The sequence below is a fragment of the Tamandua tetradactyla genome, chromosome 6 (assembly GCF_023851605.1).
Source record: "Tamandua tetradactyla isolate mTamTet1 chromosome 6, mTamTet1.pri, whole genome shotgun sequence".
Lineage (NCBI taxonomy): Eukaryota > Metazoa > Chordata > Mammalia > Pilosa > Myrmecophagidae > Tamandua > Tamandua tetradactyla.
Window position 1 is genome coordinate 26,945,758 of NC_135332.1, and position 26,828 is coordinate 26,972,585.

The window sequence follows — 26,828 nt, forward strand, 5'->3', positions numbered from 1 at the left end:
CTGGCCAACTCGGCCGTTTATAGGTGGTTTAGATGTGGACAGAGGTGATTGGTTCTTCTGGACGGCGTCGGAGAAAGCGAGTCAGGGATTGGCTTATCTGGCTTAGGCGGGCTAGAGGAGGTTCAAAGGGGAGTAGGCGAGCGCGCGTAACCGACGGCTTCTGAAGAGAAGTGGCCTGGTCTCCGGTCGTTTCGCGGCTGACGCCCGTTTAGTCACGTTCAGGGTCCTCGAGCCCCTTCACGACTGTCACCATGGAGGTGTCACCATTGCAGGTACGGCTCGCGGAAGGGCCCGGGTCGTGGAGCCTCAGCGTATCGGGGCATCCCCCCGGCTGCCGGTGAGGGGTGAGGGCTCCTGGGCGCCCGCGCCGCTTCGGAACTCCTCCACGGGCTGAGGGCCCGTATTCCCTGGACTCTGGGTGATCGTGAATGAGGTGAAACCCCTTCTTGGTGCTAACATTGAAGTATTATCGGCTAGACTGCAGTCAGGGTGTTGGTTTTGTTTTACTGTCTCTAGGGGCGGGATTCAGTTCGTTCTGTGGTAAATCTGCGTTACGTGGGCTGTGTGTGGCTTTAGTAGCACATGCTTTCCCCTCCTCCCCTCTGGGAAGAGTGCGGTTGAATGTCGCTGATCTCGGAAAGTGCAGCGCCTGGCTCAGCGTTCCCGCTGGAGTTGCTGGCAGACCCGAGTTGCTCAAAAAATGACCTTCCTGTGCTCAAAACGTGAACGCGGCCAGATGATTCAGTTGATGTCATCTCTCACACTCTGCTGCTGCAGAGCTAGAATCTGTTTATGTGCTTGGAATATAGTAGGCACTTGGTAAATAATTGTGGACTAGATGGACAAAGTGGTGTTTTTATCGATACCATCTAGAGCCGTGATCAAGGAAAATGTTTTCATGTCAGATACACTTGGTGAGATAATATGTCTATTTAAAAATGACACTTGAGTGCTAAGCTGCAGTTTACCTTGTCATCTTTGTACAAAACTATGTACATTTCACCAATACCTACCAAAAGACTGCAATTTGTTATTGTGTTGTTTAAGCATATCATTATGGCAGACATTAGTTTCTGATACATCTATGATTTAAAAGCCCTTTTCTTTAAAAAAAAATGCTTTTCTTCTGTTTTTTTTTGCTAGCCTGTAAATGAAAATATGCAAATCAGCAAAATTAAAAAAAATGAAGATGCTAAGAAAAGACTGTCTGTTGAAAGAATCTATCAAAAGAAAACACAACTGGAACATATTTTGCTCCGCCCAGACACTTACATTGGCTCTGTGGAATTAGTGACCCAGGTAAAACATGCTAATTAAGTGCAATTACTTATCCGTTAAAATATGTACTTTTCCTCTTATGTTCCAGCATCGCTGGAACTGGCCTAAGTGATTACATATGTACTATAGTATTTAATCCAGAATACTTTATAGTAATCGTGATGATAAACAAGAATATAAAGTAAAAGTAACTATACTTCTTTGCCTTATTTCTAGCAAATGTGGGTTTTCGATGAAGATGTTGGCATTAACTTTAGGGAGGTCACTTTTGTTCCTGGTTTGTACAAAATCTTTGATGAGATTCTAGGTGAGTAAATTCTTTTCATATGAAGATCTACAGGTCAAACCCTTCATAAGAAGTATCATTCCTTACCAGATCCTCTGTAGCCAGAGGTTCTATCATTTCAAACAACAGTTGGTGACGGTGGGGTAGTCTCTGGAGTCCAGGAAACTGAGTTCTTTCCTAGAAGCAGTGCTTTGAACAAAAATTTTCTAAATGAAAAACCTTGTTAATGCTATTGCTGTGCTGTCTGGGAAATTTTTTTCCTAAATCTTTGAATTAATGTTCTAAAAAGTACTTCAATTTCTTACAAATATGTTGTTGTTTTTTTCAGTCAATGCTGCGGACAACAAGCAAAGGGATCCCAAGATGTCTTGTATTAGAGTCACAATTGACCCGTATGTCTTTTGCTTAGCCTTTTGTTCGTAATATCTTGTTGTTGTCGTTATTCTTAGCTACATTTACTTTGATATTAGTGAAGTTGACCTTTTTTTTTTTTTACGGAAGTTTACAAAACCTACAGAAACGCAAACCACTAAAATGAACAACCCTTATGGTACCTACTACATAGATCAAACGGTTACTGACATTTTGTCATATTTTTTCCATCTATAAATATTGTTTAATGAATTCAAAATAAATTTACTAACATTATGACACTTAAGCCCTAAATAACTTCAGCAAGCATCTCCAATCAAGAATTAGCCTAAAATATTTTGGCGTCTGGAATTTTTAGCATTTTCACATAATGCTATTCAAATAGTAAGCCAGCAGGTGGTGGTAGAGAATAATATAAGACTTTTTTTACGGTATTGTTAAATACTATTTCGAATTAGAACCATAATGTATGCCCAGTTATAGCTAAAATGTCTGAGAATTAACCTAAAATGATAACTAAGAGATAAGTTCAAATAAACTTGCAGCATTTTGTTCGTCAGCTGGACAGTTTATAATTGAGCATGTTTTTGCCTTTTGTATTTGCTTTGTGACAAACTTTTTTTTCCATTTGTGGGTGGGAAAGCTAAGAGAACTAGGGGAGTGCACATGATCCTCTCAAAAGCAGTAAAATGATAGTTTCCAGATTTTGTCTTTTTCTTTCCATTTGACATAAATCATTTCCCTCTGTTTATGCTAACATTTGAAAATTTCCTATTTTTCCAACATTATCAGTGTCTGCCCAGATGTTGGAAAATGTTGTTTTGTTATTGCTGTTATTATTATTGTTTTATCTTCCTCTTGGCATTATAGACACTCCTATTTCAGCATTGTGGGAAAGATAGTTCATGCAGAATTTCAGAAGGCATATATAAAAAAAGAGTCGAAAGAAATTTAGACTTGTGAATTTATATATTTTAGAAATAATATCAATATTTAAATATTTAAAATGTTACACATTAGTTTAACCTTTATTTTACAATAGAATTTTCAATCTTCTCTCCTTAGGGAAAACAACTTAATTAGTATATGGAATAACGGAAAAGGTATTCCTGTTGTTGAACACAAAGTCGAAAAGGTGTACGTCCCAGCTCTCATCTTTGGACAGCTCCTGACTTCTAGTAACTATGATGATGATGAAAAAAAAGTAACAGGTAAAATATTGAGGAAACTAAAGAAGATATCTTCACACACACAAAAAAAAGTCATTTAAATGACTCACTGTGATATGAGGGTTAAAAATAAGGAAATCTCCAAAACAGAATAACGTTGCTGGAATGACAGGCCTCATCCTTTCCTGCCGGTGATTGAGAAATAAATCTGTTCATGAAATAACAAAAATATATATCTTTTTTTTTATTTGCCCAGGTGGTCGAAATGGCTATGGAGCCAAATTGTGTAACATATTCAGTACCAAATTTACAGTGGAAACAGCCAGTAGAGAATACAAGAAAATGTTCAAACAGGCAAGTAAATAGACATCTTGTCTATACCTTGATTTTCAATTGTACCGCAGCAATTTATAATGGCATTAATTGTTAGTTTAATTTAAAATAATTTATACACTATTAAATCATGAAAAAATATGAGCATCTATTAGGTTATTTTCTAGGACTCATCAGTTTGCTTTATTTCTAGTTTAAGTGGTGACTTGAGTTTTTCATCTTTTTTTGTTCTTAACTTCTATAGACATGGATGGATAACATGGGGAAAGCTGGTGAGATGGAACTCAAGCCCTTTAATGGAGACGATTATACATGTATCACCTTCCAGCCTGATTTATCTAAGTTTAAAATGCAGAGCCTAGACAAAGATATTGTTGCACTAATGGTTAGAAGAGCATATGATATTGCTGGATCCACTAAAGATGTGAAAGTTTTTCTCAATGGAAATAAGCTGCCAGTGAGTATTTTCCTAGGTATTAAGGATGATGAGGAACTTTTTTATCCTTGTCAAGTACAAAACTGATTTTTTTTCTTCCAGGTGTTTTTAGTTTATTAGAGATGTTGTGGGTTAACAATCATGCATAAAACGCAGGATTTCCACACCCCACCACCACCACCTTGCACTGGTGTGGGACATTTGTAACAATTGATGATAGTGCATTTTTATAATTGTACTAGTAATTAAAGTCCATGGTTTAACTTAGAGTTAACCATGTACTATAGTTCCATGGATTGTTGTTGTTGTTACCATATACACAATCTAACATTTCCCTTTTTAATCACATTCAGATATATTTCAGTGTTTTAATTACATTCACAATATTATGCTAACATCACCATCATCCATTACCAAAACATTTCTGTCTTTCCAAATAGAATGTACATGTTAAACCTTAACTTCTATTCCTTATCCCCACCCTGTGTAATCTAGATTCTGACTCTATGAGTTTGTTTATTCTAATTGTTTCAAATTCATGAAGCCATACAATATTTGTCCTTCTGTGTCTGGCCTATTTCACTCAACATGATGGCTTCAAGGTTCATCCATGTTGTCACTTGTTATCAGGACTTCATTCCTTTTTACAGCTGAATACTATTCCGTTGTATGTATCTACCACATTTTATTTATCCATTCATCAGTTGATGGACACATGAGTTGCTTACATCTTTTGGCAATTGTGAATAGTGCCACGATGAACAACAGTGTGCAAGTTTCTGTTTCAGTCCCTGCTTTCAGTTATTTTGGGTATATCTCCCATGTTTTCTTACACCATTACCTTGAATTTCTGTACAGATAAAAGGATTCCGAAGCTATGTGGACATGTATTTAAAGGACAAGGTAGATGAAACTGGCAACCCATTGAAAATTATCCATGAGCAAGTAAACCATAGGTGGGAAGTGTGTTTAACAATGAGTGAAAAAGGTTTTCAGCAAATTAGCTTCGTCAATAGCATTGCTACTTCCAAGGTAATTTTATTCTTGAATTATCTTGATATAACTTATCTTTTCATATGTATTCTTATTACTGTTGATATATAAAATGAACTTTAACATTTGTTTGCTTTGTTATAAAGGAAGGTAAATTAATTTTGTTTTTATTTTTTTATGTTTGAATATTATAATTTTGAGGATACAGAGCTTTATAATTTGGTATTGTTTCTTTATCAGGGTGGCAGACATGTTGATTATGTAGCTGACCAGATTGTGTCTAAACTTGTAGATGTTGTAAAGAAGAAGAACAAGGGTGGTGTTGTAGTAAAAGCACATCAGGTATGATATTTTAGCATAATTTTATTTTTCTAAAATCAAGGGAGAAGAGAAACGCTATAAATAAAGCATAGGTAGGTTTTTAGTGATCTAATAATGAACTTTTACTGCAGGTGAAAAACCACATGTGGATTTTTGTGAATGCCTTAATTGAAAATCCAACCTTTGACTCTCAGACAAAGGAAAACATGACTTTGCAGGCCAAGAGCTTTGGATCTACATGTCATTTAAGTGAAAAATTCATCAAAGCTGTGAGTACTTCCAGGGAAATAAAAATAGAAATCCCTGGCCTTATTTTTCCCATTGCCTTTCTCTCCTTGGCTGAAGCAATGATTCTTCCCATACTGCACTTCCTCCAGTTCTTCCCAGTCTGATAAGAAAATCAACTTTTGCCTCACCATTGTTGTGAGAAGCTTAATTGCTATCTATACACTTAAGTTTCCCAATGACATATTCCATTCAGCTAAAATTGTTTCAGAACTCAATCAGCCTATGAAACTGTTTACCAGACATCTTCATTTGAATGCCCTAAAGTTTGCTGTGAATGAACATATCTAAGACTGAATTCTCTCTATACTCACTGACTCCCATTCAATGAATTTCTCCATCCCCTAAAAAACAAGACTATTTCCTATCATAATAAAAGGTACCAACCAACCATTGGGTTGCATAAGAAAGAAATGATAGGAGCTTCCTATTTATTCCCCTCTCCTTTCTAATCCAACCATTATAGATCATCTCTTGGATATCTCAATAGCCTTCCAACCTCATCTCTTTTCTGGATTACTATAACAGTTCTTAACCTTCATGTCTCTTCAGTGCTTTTTCTGCAATGCTCTTGGGGGATCTTTTTGTAGTGACTTCCACTCTAGGAAAACTCCACATTCCTTTATTTGGCCAACAGTGCCCTGCCGTAATCTTAACCCCTGCCTATATCTCAAACCTCGTCTTGTGACACTTTTTCTTTTATTAGCTAAGCTTCAGTTCAGCTATCTTTCAATCACTCAAAGGCATAGTCCTCTTCCTTTCCTTAGAGCTTTTTCACATGCTAGTCCCTTTGCCTGAAAAACTTTTCATCTGATCAGATATTGTAGGTCTTAAAATGTCATTTCCTTGGGAAAGCCTTTACTTCCTAGCCTTCCCCACAACTAATGTTCTGTTGATTCCAGTAGAACATTGGACATACACTATTATTAAATGTAGCACACTTTTCACTTATCTATAACATTCATCACATTCACAATTTAGTTCTATTTCCCCAGTTGTGTCTTAAATTCCATGAGGACAAAGACCATGTCAAATTTGTTTTACTACTATATCTCCACAAATAACCCAGTACCTGGCCTGATATAAAAACATAGTAAATATTTATTATGTAAATGGGAACTACCTCCTTCACTGCTAAAACCTAAGACTGGAAGATATGCCACCCTTTATCCAGAAATTATTCTTCCCTCTTTTTTTTTTTGGTGGGGGTGCCAATGTGCATGGTCCAGGAATCAAAACACAGGTCTCTGGTATGAAAAGCAAGCATTCTACCACTGAACGACCCACATACCCCTTCTACGTCTTTTTAATCTTTCAGACTTTTTTAATTTATAGGGGATCTTTTGCGTATTCTAGATTTCTGACAGAGTCTTTCTTCCCTAACATGAATCTTCTCATTTACAGGCAATTGGCTGTGGCATTGTAGAAAGCATACTAAACTGGGTGAAGTTTAAGGCCCAAGTCCAGTTAAACAAGAAGTGTTCGGCTGTAAAACATAATAGAATCAAGGGAATTCCCAAACTTGATGATGCCAATGATGCAGGTATATGTTTAATGTTTTCAGACTTCAAATCTTGCAGTACAGTTATTCGTTTGATTCCTTTGATTTTTTTTTTTTGCTCTATAAATGTTTTTCCAGACTTCAAAAGTAACATTCTTTGTAGAAAATTTGGAAATAATAGGAATTAGTCAATTAAAATTGCCCACCATTATTGCTGTATTATCCTTCAATCTTTTCCCTAAGTGTGCTTGAATATGAGATTGAAAAAATAAAACTTCAATCATCATTGCTAATATTGTTTTGAACTTTAGTGGCTTATCATGAATATTTTTCCCTTGACGTTTAATATTCAACAGAATAAATTTGTTAAAAATGAAGCACTTCCCTGTTGTTGACCATGCTGCTCATTTCCAATTTTGGTCTATTATAAATAATGCTGAGATGATTACTTTTGTAAATATAACAAGAATGTTTATGTAGTGATCTGTTATCTAATAAATATTTTAATATAGTGTGATCAGTTGGAAATTTAGGAGCAGTATAAAAATCATAAATTAGTGTAAGAAACTAAGACTTTTTTAATTTACTGTTAACTTTAGCTGAAATATATATTTACTTACTCCATTTCACTCTTAAGTCAATTTGTTATAAATTGGAAATTATTTTGTGTTTTGTAACAAATGTATTAATGGCATATCTGAGTTAGTATGTTTGAGATTAAACTAAATAAGTTAATATTAATTTGTGGATTTTTATTTCAGGGGGCCGCAATTCCACTGAGTGTACACTTATCCTGACTGAGGGAGACTCAGCTAAAACTTTGGCTGTATCAGGCCTTGGTGTGGTTGGGAGAGACAAGTATGGGGTTTTCCCTCTTAGAGGAAAAATACTTAATGTTCGAGAAGCTTCTCATAAACAGGTAGAATATAAAATTATCTGTAATTTTTAGATCTAGTTTATAATGAAGGACTTCATGCTTATAAATTATTCTTTCATTGAGCATTTGGCTTCCTGAAGTATATAAGCTAATAACTCAAAATACTAGAGCTCAAGAAAACTGCAGCAACAATTACCGTTGTATTTCTTTGTTCTTTTGACATTTATAAGCAAAATATTTCTTTTTTGTTTTGTCCTTTTCAGATAATGGAAAATGCTGAAATTAACAATATCATTAAGATTGTGGGTCTTCAGTACAAGAAAAACTATGAAGATGAAGATTCATTGAAGACTCTTCGTTATGGGAAGATAATGATTATGACAGATCAGGTCAGATTTGTTATAAAATACTTTAGATTGTTAATAACAATTTGTCTTACTGTTGCATTGCTTTCCAGCCATGAATAGAAATTACTTAACTTGGAGCTGTATTCATTCTTTCTAATCATTATCTAATCAACTTTTATGCTTATACCTATGTATATTATTTGTACTGTAGAGGTTAAGTGAGTCAGAATTTGAACAGATTTTTATCTCCCAAAGAAATTTTTGAGAAATTGTAGTTCAATCATAATCTCTGTAGTTTCTGAACAGTTTTCTTGTGCTGTGGCTTATTCTAGGACCAAGATGGTTCCCATATCAAAGGCTTGCTGATTAATTTTATCCATCACAACTGGCCCTCTCTTCTGAGACATCGTTTTCTGGAGGAATTTATCACTCCCATTGTAAAGGTATAATAGCTTCTAAAATACTGTAAAAGATATTAAGTCCCTGTTCTGAAACCTGGATATACATATGACCCCAGAAATGTGTGATGGTAGGCAGGGGTCCTACCAGTGTGCCAAGCCACAGCAATGTGTTCTTTACCACAGGTATCTAAAAACAAGGAAGAAGTGGCATTCTATAGCCTTCCTGAATTTGAAGAATGGAAAAATTCTACTCCAAATCATAAAAAATGGAAAGTCAAGTATTACAAAGGTTTGAAATGAAACCAATATAGAATTTCTCATTTTTGTTATATACATATTGTATATATATATGAATTAACTTTGTACTCTTGAATTTTTAGGTCTGGGCACCAGCACATCAAAAGAAGCTAAAGAATACTTCGCAGATATGAGACGACATCGGATCCAATTCAAATATTCTGGTCCTGAAGATGATGCTGCAATCAGTCTGGTGAGTTTGAGTTGCATTTCATACTTACATTATATTTTTAGAAACTACCGCTTTAGCTAGTCAGTTGAAACATTTTAATTTTATATAATAGAATGTTTCTAGTAAGCATATCCCAGAGAAAAAGACCAGACATTTTAGAAGACTGAATTTTTGTTGGTGGTGTTTGTTAGCCTGTTTACTTTTTATAGAAGAGATATTTTGGAAACTATTAATACCAGTATTATCTTTTTCACCTTCCTTATAGGCCTTTAGCAAAAAACAGACAGATGATAGGAAGGAATGGTTAACTCATTTCATGGAGGATAGAAGACAGCGGAAGTTGCTTGGCCTTCCAGAGGTAAAATTTTGAAATATATCGTACAAAATGAATTCTCTTGACATTTTAAGATCAATATTACAGCAAATTAAAGTTACTAAGAAGGGTATTTTAGTAAAAAAATGTAATATAGTAGATTACTATAGAAATGTTATTTTTATTTACATAATATGCATAAATGTATTAGGCCTGAAAGATCACCAAGGCCTTGCACATTTTTTTCTCATTGTGCAGCAATTAAATTTTCTTTTATCTTTAAAAGATATAAAATAGTTCTGCATGATTCTATACTTTCGAGGGACTTAAAAATCATCTTAGAAATTCTAGTTCTGAGAGATTTGTTTTGTTTTATGTTAAGCATTGTTAAGACCAGTGGTCTTTTTTTATTTTAAACTATATCGTGTAATATAAACTCTTTGGTCCTTCAGGATTACTTGTACGGGCAAACTACTACATATCTGACATACAATGATTTCATAAATAAGGAACTTATCCTGTTCTCAAATTCTGATAATGAAAGATCTATCCCTTCTATGGTAGATGGTGAGTTCCATATTGGTAGTCTGTTTTTATCATAAAATAGAAGTAAGTGCACAAAAGTTGTTAAATTGAAAATTCTGATATTTGCTGTTTTTCCATTTTGAAGGTTTGAAACCAGGTCAGAGAAAGGTTTTATTTACTTGTTTCAAACGGAATGACAAGCGAGAGGTGAAGGTTGCCCAGTTAGCTGGGTCAGTGGCTGAGATGTCCTCTTATCATCATGGTGAGGTAAATACACAATCTGTAGTGTTTTAAAAGAGTCTTGTAGTAGGAATACATACTAAATCATTTTCTAAACATTGTTTGATGAGCGTATGAGCTGGCATAGCATGGTAAAAAGCAATGTGGTAAAATCTATTAAACTCTTAAAATGTGCATACTCTTTGATATAACAAGTGTATTTCTAGAAATAATTCTGTTAAGCCTACTCAAGTATGCAAGGATCTGTGTTCAAAGGTGTTTAGCAGTGTTATCATTTTGTAATATCAGAATTTGGACATCAAAAATGTTCATCAACTGAAAAATTGTTGTAATAAATTGTGAGACATCTGTGCATGAAATCAGTTATACAACTTATATAAATATATATGACATTGAAGAATGTCTGTGGTCTGTTATGTGGAGGAAGAAAATAGAAAATACTTAAAGCAAAATGATCGAGAAGGATCTACACCAAATTGTTAACTTTCATTATCCCTGGGAATTGGAAAAGGCAGTGTTTACTTTTTACTTTATATATGTCTGACCTGTTCGACTTTTTTGTTTTATGGTTGAATTACTTTTTTGCATTCCTTATGTAAAACATGTTTTTAAAAGTTTCTACAACTTTAGATATGATTGTCTTACTTGTTGCTTTAAATCAGAATAATGTTCCCTATCTTCAAGGTTATCACAATTTAGCCAGGGGCCAACACACATATAGAATAAAGTAATACATGCTGTAATAGAAATAAGCAGTATTGTAACATAAAGGAGGAAGTATTCTGCTGAGTCAGGAGGGGAAAGGAGACATTTGAGCTTAAGCCTTCAAAGATGAGTAGGACTTAATAGGTAGAAATTAATGCCAGGCGAGAACCCTGAACTTTGAGCCAGAAATCTTGGGTTTAGGTACTGTTTCTGCCATTAGCTTATGTGGGACAAGTCTCTGAAAATCGGAACCTTATAAAATCTTACAAGATTATAGCAATGCTTCATCATAACAATGGATATGTATTATTAAAAGCCTACAGATTGGGTGGGCCACGATGGCTCAGCAGGCAAGGACGCTTGTCTGCCATGCCAGAGGACTCAGGTTCGATTCCCGGTGCCTGCCCATGTAAAAAAAAAAAAGCCTACAGAACAGGAGGTGCATGGGTAGTTCAATGGTAGAATTCTCACCTGCCATACAGGACACCCAAGTTCAATTCCCGGCCCATGTACTCCAGGGGACAAAAAAATTCAACAAATGGAGCGTCAGTATCGGGATGTTCACATGGGAAAGGATGAACTATGACCCCCACCTACAGCATACTGAAAAAAAACCCTACAGATTAGATTAATGTATCTTTTTTCTCCCCAGATGTCACTCATGATGACCATAATCAATTTAGCTCAAAATTTTGTGGGTAGCAATAATGTGAACCTCTTGCAACCCATTGGTCAGTTCGGTACCAGGCTGCATGGTGGCAAGGATTCTGCTAGTCCTCGATACATCTTCACAATGCTCAGGTCTGTATACTTTGAGTTAATCAGAACATATGCTTTTAATGTAGATGCTTGACTCATTTAAAAAAAAACTTGGAAACTAGTTAAAGTTTAATTGTGCAACACTGCAATGAGCAGAAAGTCAAAACCCTGTTTCACTTTGATAGCCAAAGCCTTTTATATTTTCTTTTTTATGTAGAGCAGTAATTTTCAGCCAGGATAGATTTTGCCCCTAAGGGCAAATGTCTGGAATCATTTTGATTGTCAAGACTAAGGGTGTGGTGATAACGGGCATCTACTGGGCAGAGGCCAGGGATCCTGCTAATAATCCTACAAAACAAAAGATAGTCCTACCACCACCACTACAAAGAATAATCCACCCCAAAATGGTCAACAGTGCCAAGATTGAGAAACCCAGATTTAGGGATTTACAGAAGAGCTTAATTCTCCCCAAATACTACAACTGAAAATTTGACTTCCTTTACAAGTGTATGGGAAATATGTTATGAATGGTCAATTTTCAGCTCTCCTCTTAGTCAACCTTTTTTGCAGCATTCCACACAATCATTTCATCCTCCTTGAAAATCTTTATTTGTCCTTCAAGATACCAGACTCTGTTGGTTCTTCTCCTTTTTATTAATATTCTTTGCTGGGTTTTTCCCAGCTTCCCAACCTCTAAATGCTGCACTGCCCTAGGGCTCCTTCGTCAGATCTCTATCCACTATCTAAACTTCTCAGTGATCTCCATCTATCCATCCTGTAACTTTAACTCTCAAGACCTTTCCTCTCCTGAACTCCAATTTTTGTATGACAACTGCCCTCTCAACATTTCCCACTTGAATATCTAAAAATTATCTCAAACATAAGTCCAAACTAAATCCTTTGTCTTCCTGTTTAAATAAATGGAGCTCCATCCTCCTAATTAATTAATTGCTCAGACTGAAGAGTCACTCTCAGTTCTTTTTCTCCGTACTTGTGTCCAATCTGTCAGCAAATCCTATGAACCCTATATCAGAAAAATGTCTAGGATCTGACCACTCTCATTGCTGCCACCCTGGTCTAAGATTCATATTCTTCCATTCTTTCTTCATAGCAGCCAGTTTTTAAAAAAATAGGTCACTGGCTCAGAACCATTTAACTGCTTCTCTGCTATCCGAATGTGCTTACATTTTCCTCAGAACTCCCTCAGTCACTGTTTTTTTTTTTCACATGGGTAGGCACTGGGACTCGAACCCGGGTCACCAATATGACAGGCGAGAACTCTGCCTGCTAAGTAAGCCACATTGGACTGCCCTCCCTCAATCACTCTTATCTACGTTTTTTTTCTTAGCATTTATCTCACCACTGATAAAATGTGTGTTTGTTACCTGTCTTCCTGTACTAGAATGTGAGTCCCTTAAGGGCTAAGACTGTGGGGTTTTTTTTGTTTGTCTGTTTGTTTTTTTAAGACTGTATTTTATGCATTTCTCTCCCCAGTGCCTAGCAAATAGAAAGTGCTCAATAAATAACACTGAATGAAAGCAAAGGCAATTTTCATGTATGGGTATGAGATAACACATATCTTTTCCATGACAGTTATGTATCAAAGTCAGTATTTTTGTAAAATAACAATTTTTTAATTGTTTTCTTTAGTCCTTTGGCTCGGTTATTATTTCCACCAAAAGATGATCACACATTAAAATTTTTATATGATGACAACCAGCGTGTTGAGCCTGAATGGTACATTCCCATTATACCCATGGTGCTGATAAATGGTGCTGAAGGAATTGGCACTGGTTGGTCCTGCAAAATCCCCAACTTTGATGTTCGTGAAGTTGTGAATAATATCAGACGTTTGATGGATGGAGAAGAACCTTTGCCAATGGTAACTATTGAGTGCCTTTAGAACCCTGGTTTTTGGTTTCAAAAAGGACAAAAATAATTTATTTCATATTTTAATGTTAAATTTATTAATGCCATTGTGATTTTTTGCCTTTGCATCATGCTTAGAAAACTTATTTTTTAACGCCAATTTAGCTTCCAAGTTACAAGAACTTCAAAGGCACTATTGAAGAACTGGCTCCAAATCAATATGTAATTAGTGGTGAAGTGGCTATTCTTAATTCCACAACTATTGAAATCTCAGAGCTTCCCATCAGAACATGGACCCAGGCAAGTAATGTGGATTTCTTTTTTAATTTTGTGATGAGGGAGAAACAGTTTTTATATTATTGTTTGTTGAATATTCGGGAGCATATGTTTTAGAAACTTAACAAAAGGATTATTCTTTCTTTAGACATATAAAGAACAGGTCCTCGAGCCCATGATGAATGGCACTGACAAGACACCTCCTCTCATAACAGACTATAGGGAGTACCATACAGATACCACTGTGAAGTTTGTTGTGAAGATGACTGAAGAAAAACTGGCAGAGGCAGAGAGAGTTGGATTACACAAAGTATTCAAACTCCAAACTAGTCTCACTTGCAACTCTATGGTACGTCTCATTTTGTGAGAGATTTATATGTTTAAATTTATATTAAAGATTAGTATGAATTTTTAAAGGATACCTTAGGCTAATTTTATATTTTCAATGAATAAAGTCCCATCTCATAAACACTTTTAATAAAAAGTTTAACCAATTTATCTACTCTAGGCTCTAACCTTGTTTTCTGTTTTAGGTGCTTTTTGACCACGTAGGCTGTTTAAAGAAATATGACACAGTGTTGGATATCCTAAGAGACTTCTTTGAACTCAGGCTTAAATATTATGGATTACGAAAAGAATGGCTTCTAGGAATGCTTGGTGCAGAATCTGCTAAACTGAACAATCAGGCTCGCTTTATCTTAGAGAAAATAGATGGCAAAATAATCATTGGTATGTTTTTGGAATAATAATTGCCTATACTGAAACCGTAATCGTGCCAAATTTCCTTTATACAGTTTTTTTATGAGAGTAACAGTGGTAGGGCATAAAATTCATTTAGTTCAGCTGGTTACTTATAATCATTCAAAGATATGATCACATATTTATAACATTCCTGTATTGAGCGTCTTGAAAAATCAAGATTTAGTTGATATTAGATGGGAGAATAATAGATAGCTAGAAGAGGACACTGAATTCAAGAGAAGAAGAGATAATAAGTCTGATGGGGGGAAAAAAAACAGGATGAATGATTATGAATGGTTTGTGTATCCAACAGGAATGCAACTTTTTGAGAAATTTTAGAGGCAACTAAATCAGGGTTTAAGGGATCAGGAAAGAAAACCATTTTGACTAAAGCTGGAATATAAGGAGAGACTTAAAAGAAATTAGCGCAATTCTCCAGGAAATTTCAACAAGGTTATAGTAGTGGGTCTTAAGATGTGATAACATAAGCTACTGGTGATCACAGGCGAATTTCCAGATATTTTTAACTTAATAGTTCCATTTTTATGAATATTAGGAAAATGTAAAACAGCACATCAACCTTCTAATTTCACAGCTGTTATTGCTTAAGGCAAGGCTAAAATGATTAATGTTGGACATGGTTCAAACAAAAATTAAAAGTAAATGTACTCAGTTGATTGAATCTTAAGAAACACTAGAGACTATCCAGTCTTGTTGAAGAATTTAGGGGAACCAAAAGTGTAATTGATGAAAGGTGGTACTGAGAAAGTCATTCTAAAGCTAGAACTCAATTGTAGCAAAATAACTGCAGTAGATATTCGAAGAGAGGTACTACATAAAAAGAGAATGCATCATAAATGGCCATAGTCAGGAGAATCAACTTTGGGGTGGGTGGTACGAAACATTTCCCTAACCAAATGGTGAAACAAACAAACACAAAAACTAGAAAGTATAATTGAGGTAAAGGCCTGTCTTAGGAAGTTTTGGTTGTGTCGTGATGGTCTTTTGTTTTATGATTTGACTGCCCCCTTGTGGTGAATGTATTTGTCAATTATTTAGGGAAAAGAATTGTCTATGTACTGGGGTGTACACATTTATCCAAGACAGAAAAGGTTTAATTTCCAATTTTAATCTTTTGACTTAATATGTTAAAACCTCATCCCTTTCTTAAAATACTACTCAAAACCATTATCTTTGTTTATGTTTTTTTGTTTTCTTTTGTTTAAAGAAAATAAGCCTAAGAAAGAATTAATTCGAGTTCTGATTCAGAGGGGATATGATTCGGACCCTGTGAAGGCATGGAAAGAAGCCCAGCAAAAGGTAATTTCTTGGTTAGCATTTTTCCCCATTGTTCAACTCCGAATAATCTAATCTTCACGTTTCCTATGAAAGCTACAATTTAATTCCTCTTACAGGTTCCAGATGAAGAAGAAAATGAAGAGAGTGACAATGAAAAGGACACTGAGAAGAGTGAATCTGCAACAGGTTCTGGACCGTCATTCAATTACCTCCTTGATATGCCCCTTTGGTATCTAACCAAGGAAAAGAAAGATGAACTGTGCAAACTAAGAAATGAAAAAGTGAGTTGTTGATTGATTGCTTTATTATGTTCTGGTGGTAAAAGTAAAAGCTTATTCATCTTCTGTATGAGAATGCTGTTTGTGCATATAAAATAACCCTTAATTTTCTGATTATCTTATGACAGGAGCAAGAGCTGGAAACATTAAAAAGAAAGAGTCCATCAGATTTATGGAAAGAAGACTTGGCTGCTTTTATTGAAGAACTGGAGGTATGCAGTTTAGTATACCCATTTTAGAGTTTTTCTTAATGAAATAATTTATTCTATCAGTATACATTTTTGTCAGTAAATTTCATAATTGGAAATAGAAAAAAATAAAAGTGATATAAAGATACATTCCAAGATAACACGTAAAAGAACAAGTTGTTAGATTAAAGTACGTAATGCCAGGAAGTGTACTGCCCAGACATTTTCAGACAAAGAAAAGAAAAAACAGGAGTTGATTTTAGTAAAGGGAAGGACCCATTGGGACTGAGAAGATAGAGAGACCTTAAATGTGGAGGAAAACCACACCAGTGCCCCAGGTGAATTTAAAAAGATGAAACCAATTTAACTTCAGTGCTGGCCAAGCAGTTAGTTTCAAAAGAGCCTTTGTTCCCTGGATCTCCCTAATAATGTTTGGTACCCAGCATTATTTTGATGTAAGAAAAAGCATTTCATATTCAAATTTATATTATTGCACTTAAGTATGGATATCCAACTCATTGTAATCAGTTGATTAAATAACTACATTACTGATATCACATTCTTCCTTATTTGCATTTACAAAAAACAAAATGTGTGTGTTTGTGTTTTATCCTAACCTTGCTCTCCCTTTTTATCCTCAGAGAGATTAAGTAGTAAATTCACGAGTAGAACCCAATCGTCTGTCTCCACACTCCCCTTTTCAAAGTGTGCCTTACTTATACCTCCATTATTGTTGATGTATACTTAATTGTAGGAGTTTATCACAAATTCATCTTAAGATTGTAGCAAGTTGAAATTGGTGTAACTGTTGCCTTTTATTCTATCCTATAAAGTAGTATAGATGTTATAATGCCTTTATTAGCTTTAAATTTGTTTTCTTCCATCTCTTTTGTAGGTTGTTGAAGCCAAGGAAAAACAAGATGAACAAGTAGGACTTCCAAGGAAAGGGGGGAAAGCAAAAGGGAAAAAAACACAAATGGCTGAAGTTTTACCTTCTCCATGTGGCAAAAGAGTCATCCCACGAGTGACCTTAGAGATGAAAGCAGAGGCAGAAAAGAAAATTAAAAGGAAAATTAAGGTAATGCTCTTGAAAACTTTACACATAAAACACTTAAAACCAAATAAAACATTTTGGCATTTGTCCTGTAAATAGTAAAGTATTGATATTCTTAACAAAATTGAGAACTGCAGTCTAACCTATTATGCAAGCACTTTTTATCATAGATTATTGTTATTTAACTACATTATAAAATCTCTAATTCCATAGTTTAGAATTTACCCTGTATTTAGCTATTACTTTCCTTTCTTATGAGGCTGTTTTTTAATGTTCAAGTATATTTAAAATGTCATACCTGTACCTTTATTCAGAGCTCTAAACCAAAACCTAGAGAAAAATCACCAGTCACCTTTGACCATTATACATATGGCATATACATATGTTATTCCAAATAATAAGTTTGTCTTGCTATTCTTCAGAATGAAAATACTGAAGGAAGTCCTCAAGAGGATGGTGTGGAACCAGAAAGCCTAAAACAAAGATTAGAGAAGAAACAAAAAGGAGAAACAAGTAAGTTAAAACATTCTGAGAAGAATGGTATAAAGTTGAGACTAGATTGTGTTCGTTACCATCTGTTTTCCACACAGATGTTCAATAAGTTTTTATTTAGTTAAACTGAATAACATGGAAGAGTATACTTGAAACTCTCTAATACTGTTCTTAGGATATTAGGAGAGATACCTTGTAATGAAACTTTTTTTTTAATTTGGTAAACTGAATTCCTTAGTTGGACTCTAGGGAAACACCCAGTTTATTAGATTTCACTTGCAAACTAATCAAGTTCTAGTATATAAAGCTTCTTGAGGAACAAGAACCACATCTTATTCATGTTATATTATCCTTAGAATTCAGCATTATGCTGGCATGTAGTTAAAATTCACTTGGTAAATAAAGTAGAGTTGGTTATACCTTTAATGGGATCTACTTTTTTCAAACATCTCTTTACTGAGAAGTAAGTCCTATATCATAATAAAATTCATGCATTTAAAGTATACCATTCAGTAGTTTTAGTAAATATTCAGTGTTTTAGAACCTGCCACTTCCAGACCTGTGCAGACATTTTCTGTCTATAGATTTACCTCTTATGGACATTTCACATAAATGGAATCATACAATATGTGGCTTCTTTCATTTAACAGTGTTTTCAAGGGACATCCATGTGATAACATTTATCAGTATTTTTTGTTGCTGAGTAATTCTCTACTACCCATATTCTGCTTAACCTTTTCATCAGTAGATGATAATTTGGATGTCTTCCACTTTTTAACTGTTACAAATAATGCTTTGAACATTCGTATACAAATTTTTGTGTAGACATGTATTTCTGTTTTCATGGATATGTATCTAGGAATGGAATTGTTTGGTCATTGTGTTAGTCTATGTTTAAACTTCTGAGGGATTGCCCTTATCTTTCAGAGTCAATATGAGAGTAATAGAGCAAAAAGATGGGGATGACAGGCATTTGTAGGGGGAAGGAACTAGCAAAACTTAATGACTTTAAACTTCCTTACCCAACCATTAAACACCACACATGATTTGGTCCTACTGTTGTTTTCTCATTGAACTGTCTCCCTTGCCTGGACTAGAGAACCTTCTGTTGATCTCTCTGCATCTACTCCTGTCTCTTTCCAAAGTGGCTGCACCGTTTTACATTCCAATCAGTAATATATGAGGGTTCCAATTTCTCCATACCCTCACCAATACTTGTTATTACCTTTTTGGTTATAACTATCCTAGTATGTGTCCAATTTATCTGTGGATTCTTTTATCACCTGTGCTTTTTTGTCATATTTAAGAAACCATTACCTAATCCAAGTTCGCAAAGATTTACTCATGTTTCCTTCTAAATGTTATAGTTTTATCTCTTAACATTTAGATCTGTGGTCCATTTTGAGTTAATTTTTTTATGGTGTGAGGAAGAAGCTCAGTTTCATTCTTTAGCATGTGGATGTCCTGTTGTCCTAGTTCCATTTGTTCAAAAGATAGCTCTTTCCCCACTGAATTTTCTTGGCACCCTTGTTGAAAACCAACTCATCATAAATGTTTGTTTATTTATAGACTCTTCAATTGTATTACATTGATCTAATACATCTAGCCTCTAGTTTCTACTTGTGGTAGATAACATACACTCAATTCTGTAAGGAATACAAAGATGAATAAAGCTAATGGAAAAATCCTAGTGTTAAAAAAGAAGTTATTTATTAAAAAAGAAGTTATTTGTATATGCCATCTTCTGCAAAATTATATATTGTCATTATAATGCAGTACTCATTTAACTTTGAGCCTAGCTAGCAATCATTTCATATATAGTATAAAACCAGTGAATCAGTTAAGTATTTTGAGCATCCATGATCCTATCACTATGAAATATTATTGTGAGGCACAAGAAGTAGGAGAGCATGCCGTTTACGCTCAAGTTTATCTAGAAAGAAAGTCAAGCAGTTTGTACTAGTCATTTTTAAGATTTAGAGAAAGGTAAAATAAGTATGGGCCCACATGGATTACAAAGGCTTTGTGAAAGAGGTGAAAGTTGGGTTAAAGTCTTGACAATTGAGTAAGATGGAGGTGTTCTAGATTGGGGCAGGGGAGGGGTAATAAGCATTTAATATTTGTGGGACAATGAGAAGATCCTCTTAACAAATGGGAGGTTTTATACTGGAAAATAGTATAAATTAGATAGTTAAACCAGATTACAGAAAGCTAGATAACGAGGTTGTTGGGAAAGGATGGATAAGATTGGATTGGATAAAACATGGTATCATTTCATATAGATACCAATATGTAATAGATACCAAAATTCTTCTAGTATGAATATAAAGAAAGGACTGTATCACACCAATATGGAGACTACCCTTATCTTTCAGAGTCAATATGAGAGTAATAGAGCAAAAAGATGGGGATGACAGGCATTTGTAGGGGGAAGGAACTAGCAAAACTTAATGACTTTAAACTTCCTTACCCAACCATTAAACACCACACATGATTTGGTCCTACTGTTGTTTTCTCATTGAACTGTCTCCCTTGCCTGGACTAGAGAACCTTCTGTTGATCTCTCTGCATCTACTCCTGTCTCTTTCCAAGCTCCACACGGCAACAGAAAGAACTTTTTAAATAAAAGTCTAGTCATACTTCCAGGGGTGTGGACCTTCCTGGCAACATGGGACAGAAATCCTAGAATGAGCTGAGACTCAACATCAAGGGATTGAGAAAACCTTCTGGACCAAAAGGGAGAAGAGTGAAATGAGACAAAGTGTCGATGGCTAAGAGATTCCAAACAGAGTCGAGAAGTTATCCTGGAGGTTATTCTTATGCATTAAGTAGTTATCACCTTGTTATTCAAGATGTAATGGAGAGGCTGGAGGGAACTGCCTGAAAGTGTAGAGCTGTGTTCCAGTAGCCATGTTTCTTGACGATGATTGAATAATGACATAGCTTTCACAATGTGACTGTGTGATTGTGAAAACCTTGTGTCTGATGCTCCTTTTATCTACCTTGTCAACAGACAAGTAGAACATTTGGAATAAAAATAAATAATAGGAGGAACAAATGTTAAAATAAATTTAGTTTGAAATGCTAGTGATCAATGAAAGGGAGGGTATGGTATGTATAAAAAAATTTTTTTCTGTTTTCGTTTTACTTCTTTTTCTGAATAGATGCAGATGTTCCAAGAAATGATCATGATGAATATGCAACTATGTGAAGAGATTGTGAATTACTGATTATATATGTAGAACGAAATGATCAAAATAGGAACACTTGCGTTTGTTACGTGTTTTTTGGTATTTAAAAAAAAAAAAAGCCTAGTCATAAAGGTTCCTGCTAAAAAACAAATCCTTAACAAGATCATCCTCAATTGTTTCACTCTCCCTTACTTCTGCTTTCTAGACCTAATGACCTTCTTTCAATTTCCCAAATGCACTATGTTGCCTCACAGGGCCTTTATGCTTATTATTTCCCGAATTTGAGTGTTTCATCACCCACTTCCCTTGAACTAGTTAATTGTGTTCAACTTTCAAATCTCACCCCAAGCATCTCTTTCTTGAATTCTGACATAGCTACACCTTTACATATGTACCACATGCCGCATATACTAGATCAATACATTATAATTATTTACAGGGTTAGATGACTAGGCTCTAAGCTCCATGAGAACAGGGACTATTTCTGTTTCTGTTCATCATTTCATTCCCAGTGCTAACACAGTGCTCAACAAATACTTGAAGGATAGGTAGGTGATAGATGGATAAAAATCAGTATATTTAAAGGTGATTAATTCCTATCTCCCCTTTAGGTACCAAGACGAAGAAACAGACTACATTGCCATTTAAACCAATTAAAAAGGGAAAGAAAAGAAATCCATGGTCTGATTCAGAATCAGATATGAGTGATGAAGAAATTAATTTTGATATCCCTCCACGAGAAATGGAGCCTCGGAGAGCAGCAAGTAAGAACAATGGAAAAACATGCTAGATATGCTATAAGATTGGAATGGCCAGTATACTTCAGGGCATTAATCCCAGAAATTATATATCTCAGAGCAGTAATTATATTAAAAATTTGAAAAACTAAGCATCTTCTAGGAGATTAAACTGAAGCTGAAGTCTTTATAAAATGTTATACCAATCTGAATTAAATCTCTCCTATTACCCTCTTTGATTGTTTGCCTATTTATATTTTTAATAGCAAAAAAAAAGTTCACAGTGGATTTGGATTCAGGTGAAGATTTCTCAGATTTCGATGAAAACACTGAAGATGAAGATTTTATCCCATCAGATGCTAGTCCACCTAAGACCAAAACTTCTCCAAAGTAAACGTCTTATCTAATAGGAATGTTATGTGAAGTTTTTAATTATAGTCGGTGTATTCATTGTTTGACACATTTAGAATGTTATTTTTCTATTCTAGAAATGCTAACAAAGAACTGAAGCCACAGAAAAGTGCCGTGCCAGGTATGTATTTAAGTAAAAATAGTGAGATGTCTGCTTTACTAAGGCATTCAGAGGACCAACTGGGTTCTGAACTTAGCTATGTTACTAATTATGTAACCTTGGACAATTCACAGTCTTTTGGGGGTTCATTTTCTTTTCTTCACCTTTAAAATCAGAGAAGTTAATATTACTGCCTACACCCCAAGATTGATGTCAAGACCATTTGAGTGTGAAAGAGCTTTTTCAACTGTAAAGCACTGCCAAAGCAGGCACAACCATTTTCCAATTCAAAAGCATTCTTAGAATTTTTACTAATTTGGATGAAACTCTAATAATTTTCAAAGTATTACCTTTGGAAGTAAATTTAGATTCTTGTTAGTATTATATTGATGTTTATTAGCTTTAGTTTTGCACATGACAGTCTTAGTATACTAAAAGTTTATGAGCATCTTTTAAATATTCCGGAAAAGTTGGAGTTGATCTTTAAATAGGAATTCATAGGTCAGGCAAAGCAGTAAATGGATTTTCATGTTTTGCTTATGTGAACTGTTTTCCTTTCCATTTAAAGTAATGAATCTGGATACTGGTGATGCTAAGGACAATATACCATTTGCTTCGAGTGCTTCTTCTGCTAATTTACCAGCCGAAACTGGAATTGTAAACCCAGTTTCTAAAAAGAATGTGACAGTAAAGAAAACAGCAGTAACAAGTAAGCCTAAATCTTTGAGATGGATTGATATTGGGATTAACTAATTGGCTGCTGCAATTCGATTTCAATTTTTATCAACTTACTATTGATCAATTTACTATTGATATTGAAATTAAACCTTTCCAAATAGAAACAATTGCTTGTAGATAATTATAATCAGAAGTGGCAGTTAAAAGGTTTAAGTAAGCTTATTTTTCAAAATGCCAGACCTTCTCAAACCGCTTTCTATGAAAGGGATAGGATTTATAAGCAGTTGTAAATGTTTAATGTAAAGCATTTACCTGTCAGAAAAAATGAAGCTTTAATTCTCTAAAGAATTTCAGCTATATTAGATTGTCTTTTCCCATGTTAAATATAAATCATTAACAGGTTACTAAAGAAGATCCACAATAAGAAAACTGCATCTAAGTGTGGCCTTGATGAATGTCTATGTTGACTTGCAGGTCAGTCTGCTACCTCCACTGCCACCACCAAAAAAAGGGCTGCGCCAAAAGGACGGGCCAAGAAGGATCCAGGCTTGAATTCTGACATCTCTCAAAAGCCTGGTCCTGCCAAAACCAAGAATCCCCGCAAAAGGAAACCATCTACTTCTGATGACTCTGACTCTAATTTTGAGAAAATGATTTCTAAAGCAACCACAAGCAAGGTATTTTTGCTAGCCAATCCTATTGCTATATTTTGAAACACATAACCAAGCATTACTGTTAATTATGGCATATTTTTTAGAAAAGAACTTTAATTTCATAATCCATTAGCATTTGCTATTTGTGGTTTAGTTGAAATGAAGTTAAATATCCTGCTTACTTATTTAGTCAATAGGAAAGTTGCTCTATATTTAATTCTTAACTACTTAGTAGAAGGAAGAAAGTTCCTTGAATTGTAGTCTGTTGATAAATTTTTACATTAAAATAAGTTAGGTTTACATTGTGCAAATTCTTTGGGCTTTTCTCTTATAGAAATCTAAGAGGGAGAGTGATGACGTCCAGCTGGACATAGATTCAGCTGTGGCTCCTCGGACAAAATCTGGACGAGCTAAGAAACCAATAAAATACCTTGAAGAATCAGATGAAGATGATCTGTTTTAAAATGTGAGATGGTTATATTTTAAAGAATAGTCTTATTGAGCCCAAGACTAAGTTATCTGAAGCTCTTAATTTTCTCCCCTCTGAATTTAGTTTGGGAAGTTTTTTTAATTCAGAACCATCAAAGTGAACTGAGTAGAACCAAGTGCCCCTTTAACTTTTTATAATACTGTTTAAATAGTGACCAGTTTGTGGGCATTGTTTCTTTGCTTTGTCTATGTTTTGAGTATGTTTTCTTTCATCTTTAAAATCTCATTTTAAGCTCTTAGTAGACTCAAGAGATTTCTGTGGTTACTTCAGCATAATGTAATTTGTTAGGTGACCATTCATTAAGCTAAAACTAGAGAACTTTGATTTTAAATTGTCTACTGTGCCTCCTTTCCTACTTTCAGGGAATACAAAAGAGCATGAAGCATGGTTCATTTTGTTTTATCTTAATTTATAGGTAATTTTTCATCAGATAGAACTTTATAGTTCTAGTGTAAATATTCCTCGCACAGCCTCTTATACTAAATTTTCATTCTAAGCAATGAGAAATTGCTCATATTCTTCATATCCTTTTGAATATCATCAGAGGCTGAAGAAAAACATCCTAGCTCTGTCTATATAACCTCAACACAGTCAATATGATGAAGAAAATTTGTCCAATTATGACTCTCAACTTTTGACTTGTCCTCTCTGTTTGCTTCTGAGTCTGAATTTCCCAAGGAACAAACTTCTAGGGGAGCACTGAGTCACTGAAGAATGGAAACAACATTCTCTCAAGGAGCTTACATATTATATTGATGCCATGCTCAGCAGTAAGCCGTTAAATCCGTGTTAGGAAATATCTATATTTTCCATTTATAAACTTTGTAAGACCTTTCTGGATTTTATATGTGTGTAACTTAAGTGGTATTATCAATGTTTTTGTAAATATTTACTGTGTTTTTCTACTTAGCTTAAGTCTAACAATTTTGTACTTTAATAAAATGTTCTAAACATTGTAGCCCATTGATTGCCTTTTTTTTTTTTTCTGAAATTTTACCCTTTTCCCTCCTCTAAAATACAGCCCTATTCACTGCTTTTTGAGAATCATATTCTAATGGGCCTGACAGGCCCTGGCCATGGTGATAGGGCCAAGAGATGGGCATCATGACCTAATTAAGTCCAGTTCCTGGAATTTTAAACATGGGGACTAAGAGAAATAATGAAGAGCATCAAGTGAATGATTCCAAGGTTAAAAAAAAAAGAGGAACTTTATATAACATCATTTGCAGCATTCACTACTGAGGCTGACATACTATCTTAGGTTGTCCTGGGTTCTTTAGGTTCCAAAATGTTCTTTGGAGTTTTTCCACACAGTCTGCTGACACCCTGCTCAGATTTGAAATGGTGTAGTACATGAGTGAAAGAGAGGAACACCTGACACGGATTTCATAGCAACATCCTGGAGAGTAACAGTCTGGATGGGATGATATGATCCCACTAGTAGTCCTGGGACATGGGGTCTTTTCAGCCTGGGTGACCAGATATCACTTTCAAAGTTTCATTGCAGCAGGAACAGTGGAATATAAGATGTTAAAAAAGATATAGTAAGATTATTATTGAATCAATTATCAATTAATACAATTTTTGAATCCCTTATTTTCTCAATAACCATTCTTTAATGATTTTATGTAATATGTAATTTATCTAAGCAATATTACATATGCATAGGAAATAACCACATTCTATGAAGGGTGTAAATATGTATAACCAGAAAGTTTATTGGCACTAGAACTTTTATCTTCTCCTTGAATGTTAGTGGCTTAAGGAACAATGAATATAAAAGAATGTATTCTCTGGGAGTCTTCCCTATAGTCAACAAACACTATTGACCAGGAAAGACATTCCACATTTTGAAGAGAAACATTTCTAAACTTTTGCTTTCTAATGAGAGGTTTATATTTTTCTTTTTTTTTTTTTTTTAGTAAATAAACGTATAGTTACCAGAGGGGAATTTTCATCTTTGATTTGTAGGTTGCTTTCTTCTCAGCAATGTCATGAACACCTTTTAATGGCAATAAATATAATGATCATTTTTTAAAATTAATTTTATATTATCAAAAAACATGCAAACATGAACATTCTTAACATATAAACATTCTGTGCATGGTGTACAATCAATGGCTCACAATATCATCCAATAGTATTATATTCATCATCATGATAATTTTTTAGAACGTCATCACTCCAAAAAAAGAAAAAACTCATACATACCATACCCCTTACTCTTCCCTCATGACCACTAGTATTTCCATCTACTCAATAGATTTTAACCTTTGTTCCCCCTATTTTTTCTGTACCCCTCACCATTCCCTTTCATTGTTCACTAGTATTTCAATCTACTCAATTTATTTTAACGTTTGTCTCCCCTGTTACTTATTTTTAATCCATAGTTTTTACTTATCTGTCAATATCACAGATTAAAGGAGCAATAATGGTCATTCTTAAAGGGTACCTGGCATTCCTCATTTACTATAATTTAACTACATTGTCTTACCAGATAACCCTATTATTGGATGTTTAGGTTGCTTTCAATTTTATTACAGAAATTTTAAACATCTTGTAGCTTTTGTCGTGTATGTGTGTGTGTATATATATATATTGTAGGCTCACATACAGTTTTAAGAAATAGTGATCCTTTGCCCACTTTTTGCACTTTCCCTCAATGGTTAACATTTTGTAAAATTAGTATTTTCACAATCAGGATACTGTGGTTGATATAACCCGGTGATCTTACTCAGATTTCCCCAGTTTCACTTGCATT

General features: G+C 34.6%; 1 protein-coding gene across 2 annotated transcripts; it reads left to right on the forward strand.

Moving 5' to 3' along the window:
* The first annotated feature begins 107 nt into the window (after positions 1–107).
* On the forward strand, positions 108–25,024 carry TOP2A (DNA topoisomerase II alpha). 2 transcript variants are annotated; one of them, XM_077164460.1, is made up of 35 exons: positions 108–272; positions 1,144–1,299; positions 1,495–1,585; positions 1,893–1,956; positions 3,002–3,147; positions 3,362–3,459; positions 3,683–3,895; positions 4,733–4,906; positions 5,108–5,209; positions 5,320–5,457; positions 6,878–7,016; positions 7,736–7,893; positions 8,115–8,240; positions 8,531–8,641; positions 8,783–8,888; positions 8,980–9,089; positions 9,334–9,426; positions 9,834–9,948; positions 10,052–10,173; positions 11,504–11,652; positions 13,261–13,492; positions 13,645–13,779; positions 13,904–14,104; positions 14,289–14,484; positions 15,725–15,816; positions 15,912–16,076; positions 16,202–16,285; positions 17,157–17,339; positions 17,738–17,828; positions 21,610–21,762; positions 22,002–22,125; positions 22,224–22,267; positions 22,815–22,955; positions 23,399–23,601; positions 23,912–25,024. In XM_077164460.1, exons 1-35 carry the CDS (start codon positions 252–254, stop codon positions 24,038–24,040), a joined length of 4,605 nt encoding a protein of 1,534 aa, XP_077020575.1. In that variant the 5' UTR covers positions 108–251; the 3' UTR covers positions 24,041–25,024. The 2 variants fall into 2 exon arrangements, with proteins under 2 accessions (XP_077020575.1, XP_077020576.1); XM_077164461.1 differs by lacking the exon at positions 108–272 and adding an exon at positions 292–433.
* Positions 25,025–26,828: the final 1,804 nt, after the last annotated feature.